General features: G+C 48.3%; 1 protein-coding gene across 7 annotated transcripts in view; it reads left to right on the top strand.

Moving 5' to 3' along the window:
- The window catches only part of SYCP1 (synaptonemal complex protein 1), a 955469-nt gene that overhangs the window by 453361 nt on the left and 481103 nt on the right, over positions 1-21005 (top strand). For all 7 annotated transcript variants that reach the window (XM_056558361.1, XM_056558359.1, XM_056558362.1 and 4 more), the window contains one exon: positions 18947-19063. In XM_056558361.1, coding sequence (XP_056414336.1) covers positions 18947-19063 — 117 coding nt within the window. The remainder of the gene's footprint in view (positions 1-18946; positions 19064-21005) is intronic.

Below are 21005 nucleotides of genomic sequence, written 5' to 3'. Positions count from 1 at the left end.
GAAAATACCCCCCAAAATTTGAAGCCCAATTTCTCCCGATTCAGAAAACACCCCATATGGGCGTGAAAAGTGCTCTGCTAGCGCACTACAGGTCTCAGAAGAGGAGGAGTCACATTTGGCTTTTTGAAAGCAAATTTTGCTCTGGGGGCATGCCAAATTTAGGAAGCCCCTGTGGTGCCTCGACAGCAAAAAAAAACCCCACATGGCATACTAGTTTGGAAACTAGACCCCTCGGGGAATGTAACAAGGCGTTAAGTTAACCTTAATACCCCACAGGTGTTTCACGACTTTTGCATATGTAAAAAAAACAAAAACATTTTTTTTACATAAATGCTTCTTTTCCCAAAAATTTTACATTTTTAAAAAGGGTAAAAGCAGAAAATACCCCCCAAAATTTGTAACACAATTTCTCCCGAGTACGGCGATACCCCATATTTGACCCTAAACTGTTGCCTTGAAATACGGCAGGGCTCCAAAGTGAGAGCGCCATGCGCATTTGAGGCCTAAATTAGGGATTGCATAGGGGTGTACATAGGGGTATTCTACGCCAGTGATTCCCAAACAGGGTGCCTCCAGCTGTTGTAAAACTCCCAGCATGCTTGGACAGTCAGTGGCTGTCTGGTAATACTGGGAGTAGTTGTTTTGCAACAGCTGGAGGCTCCGTTTTGGAAACCGTGGCGTAACAGACGTTTTTCAATTTTATTGGGGAGGGGGGCTGTGTAGGGGTATGTGTATATGTAGTGTTTTTGACTTTTTATTTTATTTTTTGTTATTGTAGTGTTTTTAGGGTACAGTCGCACGGGCAGGGATTCACAGTAGTTTCTCGCTGGCAGTTTGAGCTGCGGCAGAAAATTTGCCGCAGCTCAAACTTGCAGCCGGATACTTACTGTAAACCTCCGCCCATGTGAGTGTACCCTGTACATTCACATTGGGGGGGGGAAAACATCCAGCTGTTGCAAAACTACAACTCCCAGCATGTACAGTCTATCAGTGCATGCTGGAAGTTGTAGTTTTGCAACAGCTTGAGGCACACTGGTTGTGAAACATCGAGTTTGGTAACAAACTCAGTGTTTTGCAACCAGTGTGCCTTCAGCTGTTGCAAAAGCTACAACCCCCAGCATGTACGGACAGCGGAAGGGCATGCTGGGTCTTGTAGTTATGCAACAGCTGGAGGCATACTACTTTGGCTGGGGATTCTGGGGATTGTAGTTATGCAACAGCTGGAGACACACTGGTTTGCTACTTAACTCAGTGTACCTTCAGCTGTTGCAAAACTACAACTTTCAGCAGTCACCGACAGCCAACGGGCATGCTGGGAGTTGTAGTTATGCAAACAGCAGATGCACCACTGCAATTCCCAGCATGCACTTTAGCTGATTGTGCAAGCTGGGAGTTGTAGTTATACAACAGCTGAAGGTACACTTTTCCATAGAAAAAATGTGCCTCCAGCTGTTGCAAAACTATAAGTCCCAGCATGCCCATAAGGGAATGCTGGGAGTTGTGATGGTCTGCCTCCTACTGTTGCATAACTACAGCTCCCAGCATGCCCTTTTTGTATGCTGGGAGCTGTTGCTAAGCAACAGCAGGAGGCTGTGACTCACCTCCTGCTGCTGCTCCGGGCACAGGTCAGTCCCGCCGCCAGCGCTCCTGGGGCCCCGATCCCAACATTGACGCCGGGGATCGGGGTCCCCAGCTCCCGGGGTCCACGTCCCGCGCCCGCTCACGTCCTCCGGAAGAGGGGCAGAGTGGGTTGCGGGAGTGACACCCGCAGCAGGTGCCCTGATTGGTCGGCCGGTAAACCGGCCGACGAATCAGGGTGATCGTGAGGTGGCACCAGTGCCACCTCACCCCTGCTTGAACAGCCTGTAATTCTGGGTCACTGGAGACCCGATTGACCCGGAATCTGCCGCAGATCACTGGACTGAATTGTCCAGCGATCTGCGGCCATCGCCGACATGGGGGGGTTATCATGACCCCCCTGGGCGATATGCCGCGATGCCTGCTGAACGATTTCAGCAGGCATCGGGCACCGGCTCCCCTCCGGCCTTAAGGGCTCGGAAGAGGGACCGTTTGAGTACGTCCTGCGTCCTTAAGGGGTTAATCTTAGGGATTGTGAAGGCCTAGTGCCTACTCATGCTGCTGGCAACTCCGGGTTGTGCCATTCATCCACTATATGGTCTCCTCATGCTGCCAACACCTCCACGCTGTGTCATTCAGCCACTATATGGTGTCCTCATGCTTCAGCGTCATCCAAGCTGTGTCATTCAGCCACTATATGGTGTCCTCATCCTGCCAACACCTCCACGCTGTGTCATTCAGTCACTATTTGGTCTCCTGACACTGATGCCACCACCAGGCTCTGTCATTGTGCTGCTGTGCGTCAGTGATTCTAAAAGCGATGCCGGTAATCTGCATGTTATTCTGAATAACAGTATTATTTAACTACACCAGCACACTCCATATGCGTCTTAGAACACAGCAAAGTGTTCTATACCCCTATAGAGGCAGTATGTAGGCTAGAAATAGCCTTTTTTAATATAGATTCGCCGCAAAAAAATTGGATCGAATCAAATTTTTCAAAAGTTCGCTAATCTCTAGTCACCACCCATCTTGAAAAGTTTCCCCCCTCACATATACTAATGTGCCACAAACAGGAAGTTAATATCACCAACCATTCACATTTTATTAAGGTGTATCCATATAAATGGCCCACCCTGTATATCGCAATCGAATCACGATAATTGTAGATTGTGATATAGTGATTTGGCCCCTCGCAAAACTTTGCAATTATCTAACTAGGAGGAGAAACAGTGGGCCGCATGCCCAGGGGCCAAGCCATGCTGCACGGGGGGCTGACAATCAGGTGAAACATGGGAGCAGAGCTGGGCTTCAGCAGTGGCTGTAGCTTCAGCTCCTGTGCGGTGTGGCCCGGACCCTCCATTGTATGGCCCACTGTCTCTCCTCAAAGCAGTGCCTAGCACTGGGGGGGGGAGGTGACTTAACCCATCGACAACTGGCTGCCGTATTCATATGGCCCAGCCGTGCGACACGTCTGTGAAGCGAGCTCAGGAGCTGATACTGGCTAATGCTGGACATCACTGATCAGAGTAATGTCCAGAATGTGCCTGAAAGAAGTGCTGGTATCTCAGTGGAGGTGACCGGGGCTCCTTCGGCACACCCGCGGGGTCCCGATCAGCATGCCCTCCTTTCAACCTGATCAGCACTCCGATAATGCATGCAGCCTTAGCAGCTTGTAGCAATGTAGCGCCGATAACACTGATCAATGATATGCCTATGGCACAACATTGATCAGTGTTTGCAATCAAAAGATTGCAAGTAATAGTCTCCATGGCAGTGTTTTAATAGCAGTGTCCCTCCAGCTGTTGCAGAACTCCAACTCCCAGCATGCCCAGACAGCCAAAGGATGTCCCAGCATGCTGAGAGATGTAGTATTGCAACAACTGTAGACATACTGTTTGGAAAACACTGCTCTATGGAGAATAACAAATTGTTAAGAAAAAAAAAAAAAAAAAAAAAAAAAAAAAGTTAATAAATATGAATCAGCTCCTCTCGTAATAAAAGGTTAAATTACCTTCCCTTTTCCCCATTTTTAAATTAAGTATAGTGTAAACAAAAATAACATAAACATACGTGGTATAGCCGTATGCTTAAATGTCCTAACTAATAAAATATAACAATAATGAAACTGCACGATCAATGGCGTAAATGTAAAACAAAATAACAAACAGGATTGCAAATTTTTGGTACCAGAATTTTTTTTTTATAAAAAGTGAAAAAAAAGTCCCATCAAAACAAAAAGGGTACCGATAAAAACTACAAACCACAGTGCAAAAAATGAACCTGGTAGCAAAAAGAGTGATGTCCTTACATAGTTTAGGTGTTTGTGCACAAAACAAGCTCCGTATGGGTCTGTAGGGGGAAAATTGAATGGCTATTAGAAGGCAAAGAGGAAAAATTCCCAGTCCATAAAGGAGTACTCCGGGATGTAAAAATTGTGTTTCAGACATAAACAGATACATACCTGCTGCCGCTTCCCCGGTGCCACCAGTAACCCTCGCTCTGGCCTTCGCCATGATCCTCTACCTGGTTGCCAGTGGTCGGTGTGTGTCATACTCCACTCAGCCAATCACCGGCCGTAGTGAAGTCCCACCTCGGCCAGCGATAGGCTGAGGGGCAGTGTCACCTTTTCGGTCCCGGCACCAGGAAGAAGACCTGTGCCAGGGCCGAAAACATCACTCTGCTGGAGTTCACTTACTCCCAGTGCTATTAAGCACCTTTTTCCTCATTTCATATAAATTCCCTTCACTTTATGTTCAAACAGTACAATAATGCGTGCACTTGATAGGACCAGGTTGGGCTAATACAACAACGGAAATCGCTCCGCCAGTCCCCGACACCAACATAGAAATCCGTGACTGTAGCATCAATCAGCATGTATAAATGAAAAGGGCCAACAAGCATCAAATATGTGCATATCAGCAATCATAGAAAAGAAGGGGCTGGAGCCCAAAAACAAGGGGGGAGGGTACAAACAGGGGGAATCACAAAGACCTACAAAAAGGACATGTCCACACACAAGGAAGCAGATATGAAAAGCGAGAAAAAAGGAGATAAGAAAGAGTAAGAGAGAAAGGAAAATCATGGCGGTTGCCTGTCAGAAAAGCAATCACAAGGTTCCCAGACTGAAAGGAAGGAAGGGATAGAATTTTTCAAGGAGGCCGTTAAAGATTCCAGAGAACGAATCTCACGTACACGAGACAACAGATCAGACTCTGAGGGAGGGAGGGGGCTCTTCCAACATTTAGCAATAAGAGTTTTGGCGGCCAAAACTATATGCATAAAAAGCTTAAACAGCTTTCTTGACAGAGCAGGGTAAGAAAGTTGAAGAAGGTAGATAAGAGGGTCAACGGGGACCAACACACCCAGAACCTCAGAGAGCAGACCCTGCACTTTATTCCAGTAGTCCACTATAAGAGGAAAAGACCAGAAAATATGAAATATCGTGCCCAAACCAACCCCCCACCGCCAGCACTGAGGGGGGATGTCAGGGTTCCATCGATTTAACAGCTCCGGGCTATGATACCATCCCATAAGCAATTTGTATTGGGTTTTCTTATAGGCCATGCAGATAGACGCCTTCGAGGCCCTTTCCCAAATAACTTTCCACTGAGTTGGAGTAATGACGGTATTGAGAGCGTCTTCCCATATAACGGTGGGACACCAGGACAACAACGGGAGGTTGATTAAGCAGGGAATAAATGTTGGAGAGGAGACCCCTCGTCTGAGGCCCACCACGGCATAGCTTCTCAAATGCAGTGGGCATAGAGACCACTGAAGAGCCAGTGGTAGAGGACAGAAAGTGTTGCAACTGCAAATAGGGAAAGTGCTCAGACTAGGGGAGATCCCAACAAGACTGCAATTGAGAAAAGGAGAGAAGGGTGCGAGAAAGGGGGTCCACAACATCCATCCAACAGAAAAGTTCCCTAGACTGACCGCACCATAACCGCAGACTGGCCAGAAGGGAAGTCAGGATGGTAGAGAAAGGAGCGGAGAGGGGAGGAAGGAGAAAGCAGCCTAAATTTGACAGAACAATATCCCCAGACATATTTAGAGAACACCATAGGGCCCAAAAGAGGAGACAATGAAACAGTAGATGAAGGAGGGAGACCAAAGGAGTGTATTGGGGTGGAAAGGGGCTAACCAAAGCTTTTCCAGCTCCATCTAACGGCTGTATGCATGGTAAGAGGACCACGCCGCGAGATGGTGCAGATGGGCCGCTCAATAATACTTAACCACATCCGGGACTGCGAGACCCCCAAATGCCCTGCCAGCCATCATTATAGACATAGGGAGTCGGTTCCTCTTCCCATCCCAGATTAATTAGAAAATAGCCGATTGGAACGAGCGTAGGGCAGACAGCGGCACACGAACCGGTAATGTCTCAAAAAAATAAAGTAGTTTTGGTAGGATGGTCATTTTAACCGCCGCAATTGTTAGGATCTTTCCCAGGCTTAGGTATCAGGATGATAAGAGAATGCAAAAAAGACTGCGGGATCCCCTCCCCCCCATAAGAGTTAAAAAGGGGGGACAAGCTTAGGTACCAGTACAGAGGCATAGGTCTTGTAATAGAGGTATGTGAAGCCGTCTGGGCCAGGGGAACGACCAGCAGGATAGGTGATAGGTGCATTGAGGACATCATGATCAGCCCCCGACAAAGTAGGCAAGCCACATTGTGAGAGATAAGAATCAAGGGCCGCAGCCCATTCCCCCGGATCAGACGGAAGCTGGGAGGGAAGAGAGTAAAGTTTAGTATAGTAGTCAGCAAAGAGGCGAGAAATGTCAGCTGTATGGTAATGAAGGACACCAGAAGAGTCTTTGAGAGCTGAGGGAGATTGCGCAAGCACCCGGTCCCGGAGGCGCCTGGCCAATATCGTGTGTGCTTTATTGCCCCTCTCATAGAAGCACTTCGCAAATAACAATTGGCGCTCCACTCTATGGAGGGCCAGGTCAGCCAACCACATCTGGGCCGCCACCAAGCTCCGCAGGATCGACAGGGAGGGGGTAGACAGTAGGAGGGCCTCCTGGCGAGCTATCTCTGCTCAGAGTTCCCGGGAGCGAGCCAGAGCATCACGCTTAAGGAGCGAACCCAAAGCTATACAATGACCACGACTCATGTGCCTCCCAGAGGATTGCCTAAGAAAACACAGAGTCCTTGTTATCAGCGAATTAGTCCATAAGACACTTCTGTATCGACTCCCAGGAAGGCAACGACTTAAGAAGAGAGTCATTCAGACACCAGTGGCAGAAATGGAGAGAGAAAGGGGAGGAATTGAAGGAAAGGAGAAAAGGACAGTGATCAGACCAAGAGATGAGATCATGGGAAGCAGCGGAGAGCATGCGCACCATAGGGAGGTTGCCAAAGAAATAGTCAAATATAAAGAACGTGGGCAATTGATTGGGATGGGAATAAAAACTAACCGTAGGGTGATTAATCTGCCACAGGTCGTATAACGACGAAGCACGTATGAGCCATCGAAAAATAGAGGCCAAGCGCATATGCGTGGGAGTAGGGGGGGCGCCAGAGAGTGAATGACGGTCCAGGGAGGGAGAGAAAATAAGGTTAAAGTCCTCACCCAACAACCAAGCGGAGGAAGGGAGCTTATCGAGTTTAGCAAGGTCTCTACGCAGGAAAGGGATTTGGAAGGTATTGGGGCCATAAACATTACAAAGCAGAAGCGGGACCCCACCCAGGACACCCTCCACAATTACATAACGCCCCTGGGGATCAAGAAAGGAAGAAGAAACTTGTAGGGGGCAGGACCTAGAGACTAGAATGGCAACACCATCAGATTTCCTGTTAGAAACTGCTGAGTAGGTCAGAGGGAAAAGATGGTGCAGGAATTGAAAGGTTCCAGAATGGTCAAAGTGCGCCTCCTGAAGGAAAACTATATCGGCATGTAGCCCAACTAACTCCCTTTTGTAACAAGGGCCTCTTAGAGGGGGAGTTCAGCCCTTTAACATTCAAGGAGACGCAATTAACCATGGCGGAGGAGGAGAAAAGACAAGCAGCACATAAAGAAGCATACTCACAGAAGCAGTCAGGATAGGCACCACATATCTGTGGAAAGGCGGCCGGAGAACCTGGGTCACCAGGAGAGGCAGCGGGATAAAGCAACCTAAGGTGGGAAAAAGACAAAAGAGGAAGGGAGACAAGGAAAAACAAAAGGACACACAAACGGACAACAAACCGACAAGACACCAAAAAAATAATAATAAACCATAAACAAAAAGTCATAAACAAAATGAACCATTGACCAATCAGCCAATGTGGAGGTCAAGACCATGCAAATGGACCAAGGCATGGGCAGTCTATTGCTATGGCCTCGAGAGGGGATATGGAAGGACACCACCAAAGGACAACCACCAGAAGAGCAAACACCCTACTCCAAGGCCATAGTAAAGGACCACAGGTAAGCAAAAACCACTGGTGACCAAAAAGTGCAATAACACTGTAAAAAACAGTGGAGAATTAGCAACACTATTTAGTCTCATGGAGGGGGAGAACCCCCTCCCGCCAGGGAGGTTTCAAAGACCAAAAAAGAAGTCCATGACCAAAACACTTCAGGAAAGACACAGTAGCCCCATCTTTATCCCAGGGGGGAGCTCGAGGAGAGGTCCCTGAGACCCCAGTGAGAGATTTCCTCTGGGATCTTGCTCTGCGGGGCCTTACGGGCTGCCAAACAGGGGGCAGAGGAGGCGGGGGGGACATCAAATCCCATTCCACCATCTGAGGAACTGGCATCTCCACAGTAGCACAATAGGCCTTGCAAGATTCAAGTAGGTGCGTAGAACAGCAAATCGACCATCTCTGCGGGCGTGTAGCCCAAACGGGAAGGTCCATCTATACGGTACATGGTGAGAACGAAGAACCTCGAGCAGGGGTTGCAGCAGACGTCTCTTGCAAAGAGTCAACCAGGATAAATCTTGATAGAGTTGAATAGGGGCACCATCAAAGTCAAAATTCCGCAGAGTTCTAGCTTTAGCCATGATGGCCTCTTTGACTTGAAAATATTGCACGCAGCAAATGACATCCTGCGGAGTGCCTGTGGTAGACATAGGGCGAAGTGCACGATGGGCTCTGTCAAGCTTGATCCTGTGAGAGGTAGATTCGCCAAGAATCATGTTAAAATAGCCTCCAGAGTTACAAAAAGGTCCTCCTCGCGGGTAGCCTCCGGCAGACCCCTCACCCTGATGTTATTACACCTCCCTCTATTATCCAGATCCTCAACATGTGCATGGAGGTCTCCAAGAAAGACTCTTTGTGAAGCAATAGTAGAGTGCAGTTGTGCAATGTAGCAATCAGGGAGCGGAAGTCTTCCTTAGTTGGAATTTGGGACAGGAGATGGCCCAGGTCAGGGAATGCCGAGGAAGGCAGGGACACCACCGAGCAGGGCAAATCAGATTCAGATGCAGCATCCAGGCGCAGATCCAGCGGCCACTATCAGCCCAGGGGATGGACGAGGGGTCCCCCGAAGGGAAGGAGGGAGGGCATCATGGTGGACTGCTTTCGTTGCTGCGGCTTAGGAGGGTAAGAGGGAGGGTAGCAGGCTGCAGATGGGGTCAGGTGAGCATATGAGGTGTGAGGTAAGGCAGCATCAGCAGGCACAATCAGAGGCAGCTGGTGTGCAGGACCAAGCCCAGAGCCCCTAAGGAGAGGCACAGAGGAGGGGGAAGCTGAGCAGTGTGGAGAAGCTGGGAGGTGCAGGGAGCCCACAGGAGGTGACGGCCCTGGCTTCAGCAGGGAGGCCCAAGATGGAGCCCCAGGCAGCCTGCAGGGAGAAGGTGAGGAGGAGGCTGCGGGTGATGAGACTGGGGCAGCACTGGAAGGAGCAGCAGGTCCTGAAAGTGAGCCCCCAGGAACACTCACCACACGTCCCGGCAGCACAGGGTCTGAAGGAGAGTCCACGGCAGGGGGAGCAGCAGCAGGGAGATGCTCCGGTACTTGCGCTGCAGCGCAGCCCTCACACGGCTGGGCAGGGGCTTCCGGCGGAGACGGAGCTTTGGGAGATTGCGGAGGCAGGAGCGGGGATCCCTGTACAGACTCCGGAGGTGGAGAGCAGCAGGGAGGTGAGTCTTGAAAGCGGAGCGGGGCACAGCTGGCAGAGCGGGACCGCAGGCTCAGAGCAGGGCCCATAATGGCAGATGGAGCAGATGGCGCAGGAGGCAGCTGAAAGAAGCAATGGATTCCCCCAGGTGCAGGGATAGCCAGCTTGGAGGGTGCTGAGGGGTTCCTGGTTTTGCGGGAGTGCCTCCCCATCAGATAGCAGGGTCACCAGGGGCTAATGAAGGCAAATGTTCGGCCAGTGGAGTGGGAGCTCCCTCAACATGCAGCCATCTCTGTCAGTGCCAAGCCACGCCCCCATTCACCATTTATTTATTATATCGCAATCACATATCAAAATTGCAATATTTACCTCCATTGCACATTTTCCCCAAATCGTGCAGCCCTACTGTCTAATATAGCCTACTCCTAGACCATTATAACTACGTAATCAATGACTTTCCCTTGTCATGAATAAAAAAATTAAAAAAAACACATGAAGCACATGCCCTCCAAAATAAAAATAGCATTTCTTTATTGTACAAAAAAGTAGAATTTTCTAAAAATAGTAAAATTAAACAAATTGCATATATAGCACCGCCACAATCACCTACAAAATAAAGTTAAAGGGTCACTCCGCTCCCCAGCGTCCGGAACATTGAGTGCCTGAACACTGTGTGCGGGCTGAACGCCCGCCCCCTCGTAACGTCACGCCCCGTCATGTGATGTCACATCCCGCCCCCTCAATGCCAGTCTATGGGAAGGGGCGTGGCGGCCGTCGTGCCCCCTTCCCATAGACTTTCATTGAGGGGGCAGGCCGTGACGTCACAAGGGGCGGGCGTGAACACGGAAGCCCGCACACAGCGTTCAGGAACTCAATGTTCCGCACACTGGGGAGCGGAGTAACCCTTTAAAGAGTACAGGAAGGTGCGATGTCACTGAAGCCTGCGAGAGCTTTGCCTCGCCATGCCCTGCACCATGTCCCCTGCACTTCCTGAGTTTGGACTTCTGCAAGTCCAAGTGGAGACCAAACTAACTGTTTGACTTACATCAGGGAACAGAACAGAGCCACCCGTTTTTTCAATCACATTAAAAACATAAAAGTTGAGAATTTTAACATCAATTAAATATCAAATTGTCTTATAATAACATAAGGAATAATATATTTACCCCTTAACGACGCAGGACATATATTTACGTCCTGCGCCGGCTCCCGCGATATGAAGCTCATCAACGGCCGGGACCCGCGGCTAATACCACACATCGCCGATCGGTATTAACCCTTTAGAAAGTGAAAGTGACCTGGCTGCTCAGTCGGGCTGTTCGGGACCGCGGCGTCCCGAACAGCTGACCGGACAACGGGAGGGCCCTTACCTGCCTCCTCGGTGTCCGATCGGCGAATGACTGCTCCGTGCCTGAGATCCAGGTTCCAGATCCAGATTCCAAAGTCCAAAAAAGCGTATTTTGGTCACTTTTTATACCATTAAAAAATGAATAAAAAGTGATCAAAAAGTCTGATCAAAACAAAAATCATACCGATAAAAACTTCAGATCACGGCGCAAAAAATGAGTCCTCATACTGCCCTGTACGTGGAAAAATAAAAAAGTTATAGGGGTCAGAAGATGACATTTTTAAACGTATAAATTTTCCTGCATGTAGTTATGATTTTTTCCAGAAGTGCGACAAAATCAAACCTATATAAGTAGGGTATCATTTTAACCGTATGGGCCTACAGAATAATGATAAGGTGTAATTTTTACCGAAATATGCACTGTGTAGAAACGGAAGCCCCCGAAATTACAAAATGGCGTTTTTTCTTCGATTTTGTCGCACAATGATTTTTTTTTTCCGTTTCGCCGTGCATTTTGCAGGTAAAATGACTAATGTCACTGCAAAGTAGAATTGGCGACGCAAAAAATAAGCCATAATATGGATTTTTAGGTGGAAAATTGAAAGGGTTATGATTTTTAAAATGTAAGGAGGAAAAAACGAAAGTGCAAAAACGGAAAAACCCTGAGTCCTTAAGGGGTTAAACATTTAGTTTGGTGACAGGTACTCTTTAACATTATTCACACACCTTTATCACAGTGCATGGCATAAAATTAGCCCAAAAATGTTGTCCTCATAAGGATAGGGGATACGTTTCAGATCGCGGGGGAGTCCGACCGCTGGTATCCCCCGCGATCTTCCATACGGGGCCCAGATAGTCCGAGGGAAGGGGGCGTGTCGACCACCGCACCAAGCCGACATGCGCCTTCAACACAACTCTATGGGAGAGCCGGAGTGCCGGAGCCGGAATTGAACAAATTTTGTCAAACAAAACAGAATGAGTTCCCAATGAAGAAGGGTTCCCCCCCCCCCACGGTAGATCAACACAGAACCCACAACCTCCCCTCTCCTAACGCAATAGAGCCGTGCATTACCCACCAAGTAGGGGGCTATTCGCGATCCCCTCCCCTGACTCCCAGGGTATTCGACAAACTATAATAATACTGAACACTAAATTCTGAATTGGGTCTGGCATAAAGGGTTCAATCTTCAGGTAAGCACAATGCCCCAAGGGAACCTCTCAGAGCATCAGCACTATACCAGGTGGTATACCGGAATGGTCAAACAATTTCAGCAATCCCCTGAAAGTCAAAGTGAGTCACAATAAAATATCGACATTTCTGAAAAAAAAATGTTTTGTGCCTGAATCCCTGTATCTTTTGTCATCTAGCCTGTCTACCCCCAAGAAGGTCTTTAGTTGAGGAACCAGCACTGGCAAATCTGGAGTATCCGCCTCTAGCCATTTGGCAAAAAGACATATCAGTGCCACTAGGAGAACTATATGAACAGAGCACAGGATTTTCTCCCCTCCCCCTTCCTTCCCAATCAATTGATGAAATAATAGGGATTGAGGTGTAAACGGAATCTGCACCTGCCAGGGATCCCGAATGTAGGTCTGTACAATCCACCAATACTCGGCCATGTGGGAGCATTCCCAAATCCCATGGTATAAATTAGTTAGTGGCGTGCAACATTTGGGGCAACTAGTGATCCTACCAGGGAAGGATGGTGAAGGTAAAATATTAAAACCGTATAACGCTGCATGGGCTACTTTTAAATAGGTTTCCTTCCACCGCTCATTAATAACCTTTTTACAGACTGCTTTCCACCCCGACAAGATAGTGCCAGTGATGTCAGCATCCTCTGTCCACCTCTCCCATGTATGGAATAGCTCAAGGGTTCCCAAGCAGGGGTAGGCCAAGGGTTATGCGGGAGTACAGCAATTCGCTGACAAATACCGACCATGCATTGGCCAGTATTTGTCAGCGCAGAGCGGGTATTGGATACCAAAGCCGCCGCGGCAGCTCACTATATTATACCTGTGGCCGCGGCCACTTTACGTAAGCTGCAGTGGCTGCTGGGCCTGATATGTGACGCCCCTTACCTTGCACGTAAGTGTCGGCACAACGCAGAAGGATGTTACCCATAAGTGTGGCCCTCCGATTCCCGCTTAACGGGATAGACACAGGCCTGGTAAGCATGTTAAACTAAGCGTAACACCGCAGTATGGGAGGGTATTACTGTATGTATCTCATGTATTGGCCCAGGGGTTCGGAGGGGAAATAATAGCACAAGGGGATTAAGATGGAGGGGGGGGGGGGAATAATGGCACAAGGGGATTATTATGGAGGGGGAGGGGTAATCATTATCCCCCCTCCCCCTCGATCTTAATCTTCTTGTGCCATTATTTTCCCCTCCCTCTGATTCCCTTTTTTCATTATCGGATTATGGCAAAAGGGAATCAGAGGGAGAGCGGAATAATGGCACAAGGGGATTAGGATGGAGGGGAGAATAATGGCACAAAAGCAATAAAGGGTGTCAGGAACTGGACTGGTATGCAGGTAGTGGATCTCCTGTGTCTGTGAGGCGATGACGTGGGCCGTACCAGGGGACCGGCTCTAAGAAGTTACTGGTTTTCACCAGAGCCCGCCGCATCCCCTGATAGCGACAGACGGCTGAGATTGGCGTGGTACACAAGGACAAGGCGAAGGCAGGGTCGGACGTAGCAAGAGGTCAAGGCAGGCGGCAAGGTTCGTAGTCGGGGGCAATGGCAAGGGTCTGGATACACAGGCTAGGGATACACACAAAACGCTTTCTCAGGGCACTAGGGCAACAAGATCCGGCGAGGACAGGAAGGGGAAGTGGGTTTTTATATGAATGGAGGTGATAGCAGTTGATTGGGCCAGGCACCAATTAGTGGTGCACTGGCCCTTAAAATTTCAGAGAGCCGGCGCGCTCGCGCCCTAGAGAGCGGGGCCGCGCTCGCCGGGACGGGACAGAAGGAGGACGGGGCAGGTGAGCAGAACGGGATGCGACCCGCGGGCAGGCACGTCCCGCTGCGCGGATCGCATCCCCGCTGGGGGAATCAGAGCAGCGCTCCCGGTCAGTGAGTCTGACCGGGGCGCTGCAAACAGTAGATGAACGCCGCGAGCGCTCCGGGGGAGGAGAGGGACCCGGAGCGCTCAGCGTTACAAAGGGGTTATCCACCATAAGGTGATTTTAGTACGTACCTGGCAGGCAGTAATGGACATGCTTAGGAAGGCTCTGCGCTTGTCTTGGGGCTAAATGGCTATGTCAGGACATTAACATAACACTGTGGCTAGCTTTTTGTTAATTTGTATTTCCTTTTTTACTTTTCTTTTTTTGACTACAAACCCCACAATTCCATTTTCCTCCCTCCCACATATCAGCCACTCCACCTATTGAAACAAAAGACCTGTGATCAGCTGACTAGTGAGTCAGGTCTCGGCCGCATTGCAAGCTGGGAAAAATCTGAGACAACAGTCATTTTGTATGCTGTTAAAAATAAATAGTGGGGTGAAAATCACAGAAGAATTGTGAGAAAACCATCACACACAAGTACAGACACTATATTATGAATTACAGCCCCTGTAGCATTGTAAAAAAAAAAATAAAATCCTGGAATACCCCTTTAAGTATCGCATTAGAAAGGTAAGCACACGCCATTATGAAATTGAGTACTTTCATGACATATTTTGTCCGTGGGTACCCCTCGCGCGTAAGTTCCGGACGAAGGGTACCTGCAGACATACTTTCACCCTTTGGGGATACAGTCGTGAAAAGGTTGAGAACCACTGGAATAGCTTCTTAGGGTAAATTTTCAGGAAGTGGTTATGAAAAGCTGAATAGAGCAGGGAGATCCTCACCTATAATGTCATCTAGAGGATGTGTAGGTGCCTCCCACCTGAGATCCCTGAGTCTGGAGGAGCAAAAACTTGATTGGCATATGTATGAGAGTCCCCACCGTAGTGACACCCTTAGCGTCCCATTACTTCAGCCAGGAGAATGACATACCTTGCGGGAATTCTGGATGGTCAAGTAAGGGCATGCGTTTGAAAATTAGGAACAGGAGGCAAAAAACCTTGAGGTGTGCAATAGTGCTTGCAGAGACCAGGGTGAGGCTAATGCTGTCTCTACCTCTAGATTGGAGAAATAAGTGGAGCCAAGAAGCCAATCCATGACATGTCTAAAGAGACAAGCCAAATTGTATGCTCTAACATTCGGGAAGTTGACTCCCCCCTCAGCCTTGCACACCATAAGCTTCTGCAAAGCTATCTGGGGACACTTGCCCCGCCATAAGAAACGCTGAAAGGCTGAGTTAAGATGTCTAACATCATCATGTTTCAGAAGAAGTGGGAGTGTCTGCAGGGGATACAATAAGTGAGGGAAACTAATCATTTTGACAAGATGGCAACGACCTTGAAAAGACAGTGGCAGAGACTCCCACCTCTTCAATTTGGTGAATATGCGCTTAAAAAGTGGGGCATAATTTAACGAGTAGAGAGTGTCAGGCATTTTACCAATACGAATTCCCTTATAAGTAATGTAAGAGGGCGCCACCATCACTCCAAAGGCACCCGTGTCACGCAGCCATCTAAGACGGGTCGAACCCAGGGGCAGTAACATGCTCTTAGTAGCATTAACCTTGCAACCAGTGAAACTTCCCAAATAGGATAAGAAATCAAGAATTTTGGGGACTGCCTCTCCTGGTTTACTAAGATAAAGAAGAATGTCATCTGCAAGCATGGACAACTTAATCTCCTGTGAGCCCACCCTGATACCCCGATACAGATCAGCAGAAGCTAAAGAGCATGCCAGAGGTTCAATCGCTAGATAAACAGTAAGGGAGACAGAGGGCACCTCTGGCGCATACCCTTCACTAAGGTGAGGGGCGTGGAGAGAATGCCTGGGGTGTATACTCTAGCAGTGAGATCCTCATACAATACTTCTACAAAAGAGCTAAACCTGCCATCGATCCTGAATTTGGTCAGTGCACATTATCAAATGCTTTCTCCACATCAAGTGTAAGCAGGGCAGGGTGGAAGTCTGGCCAAGGCTGGTTCCAAGCGCTATCCATGGCTGCCAGGACCTCTCTTATATTTGTAACCGCCGAGCGAGTTTTAACAAACCCCACCTGGTGATCCCCTATAAGGGATGGCAGAAACAATGCCAAATGGTCTGCCAGAATTTTTTAGAGCAATTTCAAAACCTGGTTGATCAGAGAAATAGGGCGATATGAGCCAGGGTCTAAGGGATCTTCCCCCGGTTATGGAAGCACCTTAATATACGCCAATTTGGCCGCAGGAGATAAAGCCCCAGAGTGCAGAATTTCGTTAAAATGGCTTGTTAAAGGGGGAACGAGTTACTCTAGCAAGGGCTTGTAAAATTTGCTGTTATAGCCGTCTGAACCTGGCACCTTGCCATTAGCTAGGGACCTTGTACCCGCTGCAACCTCCTCCTCCGTTACTGCCGCATTGAGATCCTGACGCTGTTCTTCCAACAACTTTGGCAACGTTAAGCCCTCCAGATACTGTGCTCCCTCATCCATTGGAGTTGAGTGGAAAAATAAATCTCAGTGTAATAGGAGCCCAATACAGCATTAATGGAGTATGGCTCGTTTCTGACATAACCCTGAGAATCTTGCAATGCTAAAACATGTACAGGCGCATATTCCCCTTTCACTGTGCCCGCTAAAATACCTCCAGCTTTGTTGCCATGTCTAAACAGATCAGCCTCAAAGTGAGATCTATAAATACGCTTCTTCCTATTTAGCCAGAGTTCGTAGGATGCACTCGCTTCTTGCCATTTAAGTTTATGGGCCGGGGAAGGGGAGTCAAAAACGAGAATAAGCTTCAGTTAAGGCTGCACTTGCCGTTGTGTGCCCCGCTAGAGTTTTACGTTTAAGCGTGTTACTATATGCCAAAATGTTGCCCCTGAGGACAACTTTCGCTGTTTCATAGTAGAGGGTGGGATTATCTCTTTGTGTTGCATTATCAGTCTGAAACTCCAACCACCAGCCTTGAGAACATTCAGGAAGGACTCATCCTTAGTAAAAAAAAAAAAAAAAGAAAGAAAGAAAGAAAAGAAAAAAACTCTAAGAAAGGCACTATCCCATATAAAGTAGGAGTGACTAGTGTAATAAACACAACCGTACTTTATTAAAAGACAGTCAGCAAGTAACATACATTGGCAAGACGCGTTTTGGGTACTATCCTACCATTTTTCAATTGCAGATGACATCTGCAATTGCACGCAACCGGGGCAAAGCAGGGGACTGACCAAGCAATAGTCAATGTGGTACCAAGAACTGTATGCATGTGAGAAGTGTGTGTACTCACGGTCATCCAGGTGTAGGTGATGTCAAGCGTCCTGCAGTCCTGTTAGGGTCTAAAAAGGGGATTGAGGAAGTCTACTCGTCTCCATCAAGAGGTCCTGGAGTGCTGCCTCCGCGGCTGCTGGCGGCTGGTAAGAGGAGAAAGTTCCATCTGAATGAATCACCTTCAGGGTGGCCAGATACTGGAGTTGAAAGCGTTTCTTTGCCTTGAACAGTTCTGTACAGACTTTGCTACAAAACCACCTGCGCTTGGCAGCATCAGCTGAGAAATCCTCAAAGATCAGTACACTTTTGTTGCAAAAAGTAAGCGGTTATGTGCGTCTGCGGTAAGCCTCAGGATCTCCACCTTGGTGGCTGTGACCCTTCTTCAGGTGTGTACAGAAGCTGGCTGTTCGCAACATCCATGGCCACTGTCGGGTTCTGGGGGGGCCTGTGTTGACACAGAAGCTGATGCTGGAGCGGGGGCAGAGGAGGGCACTGTGATGGAAGTACCCGAGCGTTGGGTCCCCTTATTGAGGAAGTGCTCCATGAGGGGGTCAGTAGACTCCAGTTGAACTGAGAGGTAGGTTGGCAGGTAAGGCAGGCCCTCTCTAGAACCACTGGGCAGCAGAGCTAGGCAGAAGAGGCATTTAGATCCCTCAGCACGGAGTGATACTGGCGGGGGGGGGGCAGATATGCGCTGCAGACAGCAACCCTGTTTTCATGGCCTACAGTGAGGAGAGTCCCTGGCAGGCTATAATAACAAAATGAGGGTGGCCCCTTATGCTCTTTGGGGCTAACTGGGAGGATGGTGCACTTCCCCTTTTTTGCCCATTCCTTCCTTCCTTACTGTAGTGTGGCTGGAATGGTGAGAGCAGCCCCTTATTCACTGTGGGGCTGCTTGTTAAATGAGTCGGAGTGTTCCCCCGATGCCACCTCCCGGTACCTGGTGGGTGCGTAGGTGGTGCTCTATGCAGCCTGCAGCGTGCTATGCAAGATGGTAGCTGCTGAGGAGACGGGGAGGAAGAAGAGGCAGCGGGAAGCTTCCATGCGGTGCCGCCTCCGGGAACAGGCTAAAAAGGTCCCCTACTGCTGTCTGGGACCTCCTGGAGAGCTGAGGGGGAGCACCCTGTAGTGTCAGCCGTTACGGTGCGGGTATGAGGTCCGGGGCGCGGGAGCTCTGTCTTCTTGCTGCCTCACATGCCCGCAATGGAACCAGAAGTCGGCTGCCGCTTCTTGCGGTGGTCGACACACGCTATCTGGCCAGAGACCCCCCCCCCCCCCGTGATCTGAAACTTATCCCCTATCCTTAGGATAAGGAATAGGTTTTCCAATACTGGACTACTCCTTTAAGAATTAAGAAAAATAATTCAACCTACACTGATGGAAAACTGAAAAAATTATGGCTCTTAAAATGCTACTCTGATAAAAAGATAATATATATATATATATACATATATATATATATATATATATATATATATATATATATATAATTTTTATTTTATTTTTTAATTTTTTTTTTCTTGGCTCTGGGCATCCCCTTCAATTTGCTAATAAAACTTGGAGAACCTTTTTAGAAATAATAATGTTGATTATAAATTTGGTTGTATCTGTTTGTATCTTATTGCTTATAACCTTCATATCTTCTATTCTAAAGGAGGAATCCAGGAAAGTTGAAACGGATTTAGAGAAGAAGGTTGCTGTGGAAAAATCTGAAAGTATAATTTTAAAAAACAAAGTACAAGATCTGCTTATTAGTCAAGAAAATCTTAAGGTATCCTAAAATGCACAAAACATTATAAAAAAAACAACAACTTTTCTTTGTTTTCACCACTTTAACCACCTTTTCTTTGTTTTCACCACTTTGCTGTTTTAAAGTGTGGTCCAGGCTGGAGATTGCACAGACAATTGAGTTATTGCGCAAAGATTTGCGTCAATTTAACACCAAAAATCATAGGTAAAACAAATGAGAAATTCCCCATTTGTGTAAAAAGTTAGTTATAATGTGGAATTTAACATTTTGTATTTGTGTATGCACACCCTTTTCATAGGGATGATGGCTTATGCAGGTCTTTTCAGTTGATGACAGAAATGCCATGCAGCCATTTATCCCTTTTCCCAACTGAACACCTTTATCAGAAGCTGATTGCAATTACCACTGACATCTTGTAATGACATTGTCCTGCTTTGTCTCTTTTGCAACCTTTCTGCAAACATTCTAATGTACATAGGCCCAGATTTATCAAACTGTGTGAGAGGAAAAGTGGAGTGATTTTCCCACAGCAGCCAATCACAGCTCAGCTAATGAGCTGAGGTAAAGTGAAAGCTGAGCTGCAATTGGTTGCTGTGGGAAAATCACTCCGCCTTTTCTCTCACACAGTTTGATAAATCTGGGCCATAGTGAAATAATGTTTTAACCCTGAATATACAAATTACCATATCACCCCCAATTTTAACCTCTTCAGGACGCAGGACATATGCATACGCCCTGCATCCTGAGTCCTTAAGGACGTAGGGCATATGGATACGCCCGTGGGAATTCGGGTCCCCGGACCAGGAACAGGATGACTTTTTGGCGGATCCGGGTCATACTGGTGTCTGGTGACCCGGAAAATCAGGGGGATCGGGGGTGTCCAAGACACCCCCGGCCACCCTGAAGGTATAGGAGTTGGGTGGCAGGGGTGCCACCCCTCCTATCCCTGCTATTGGTCTTCAAAAAGCGACGACCAATAGCAGATCTGGGGCGGGGGTGGGGTTAAAGTTTGGTTCCCCCGTTCTGCCCACTGACGGTAATCCGGGCAGAACGGGGGAACTGTAGCGTGACCGGCGGCGGTGGAGGTCCCTTACCTGACAGATGGCGGTGATCTCGTGCAGCTCCCTCGTGAAGACAACGGAAGCCGATGAGTAGTTGCTTAGCAACATCTGGGGGGGGGGGGGATAAAGTTTGGAGACCACTTTACAGTGATCTCTAAACTGTAGCCCTCCAGATTTTGCAAAACTACAACTCCCAGCATCCCCAGACAGCCATTTGGGCATGCTGGGATTTGTAGTTTTGCAAGATTTAGAGGGCTACAGTTTGGAGATCACTGTGCAGTGGTCTCTAAACTGTGGCCCTCCAGATCTTGCAAAACTACAACTCCCAGCATGCCCACACAGCAGTTTATTGTCTGGGCATGCTGGGATTTGTAGTTTTGCAACATCTGGAGGGCCACAGTTTGGAGATCACTGTGCAGTGGTCTCTAAACTGTAGCCCTCCAGATGTTGCAAAACTGCAAATCCCAGCATGCCCAAACAGCAAACAGCTGTCTCGGCAGGCTGGGAGTTGTAGTTGCTTACCTCCAGCTGTTGCATAACTTCATCTCCCAGCATGCCCTTCGGTGATCAGTATATGCTGGGAGTTGTAGTTTTGCAACAGCTGGAGGCACCCTGGCTAGAAAATACTGAGTTAGGTAACAGAACCTAACTGAAGGTTTTCCAACCAGTGTGCCTCCAGCTGTTGCAAAAGTAGTTTTGCAACAGCTGGAGGTTTGCCCCCCCCCCCCCTCCCATGTGAATGTACAGGGTACATTCACACGGGCAGGTTTACAGTAAGTTTCCTACTTCAAGTTTGAGCTGCAACAAATTTTGTGCCGCTGCGCAAACTCCTAGCGGGAAACTCACTGTAAACCCGTCAGGGAGAATGTACCCTAAAAACACTACACTACACTAACACATAA

The sequence above is a fragment of the Hyla sarda genome, chromosome 2 (assembly GCF_029499605.1).
Source record: "Hyla sarda isolate aHylSar1 chromosome 2, aHylSar1.hap1, whole genome shotgun sequence".
Lineage (NCBI taxonomy): Eukaryota > Metazoa > Chordata > Amphibia > Anura > Hylidae > Hyla > Hyla sarda.
The sequence above is the reverse complement of the archived record's forward strand: the minus strand, read 5'-3'. Positions and strand labels throughout refer to the sequence as shown.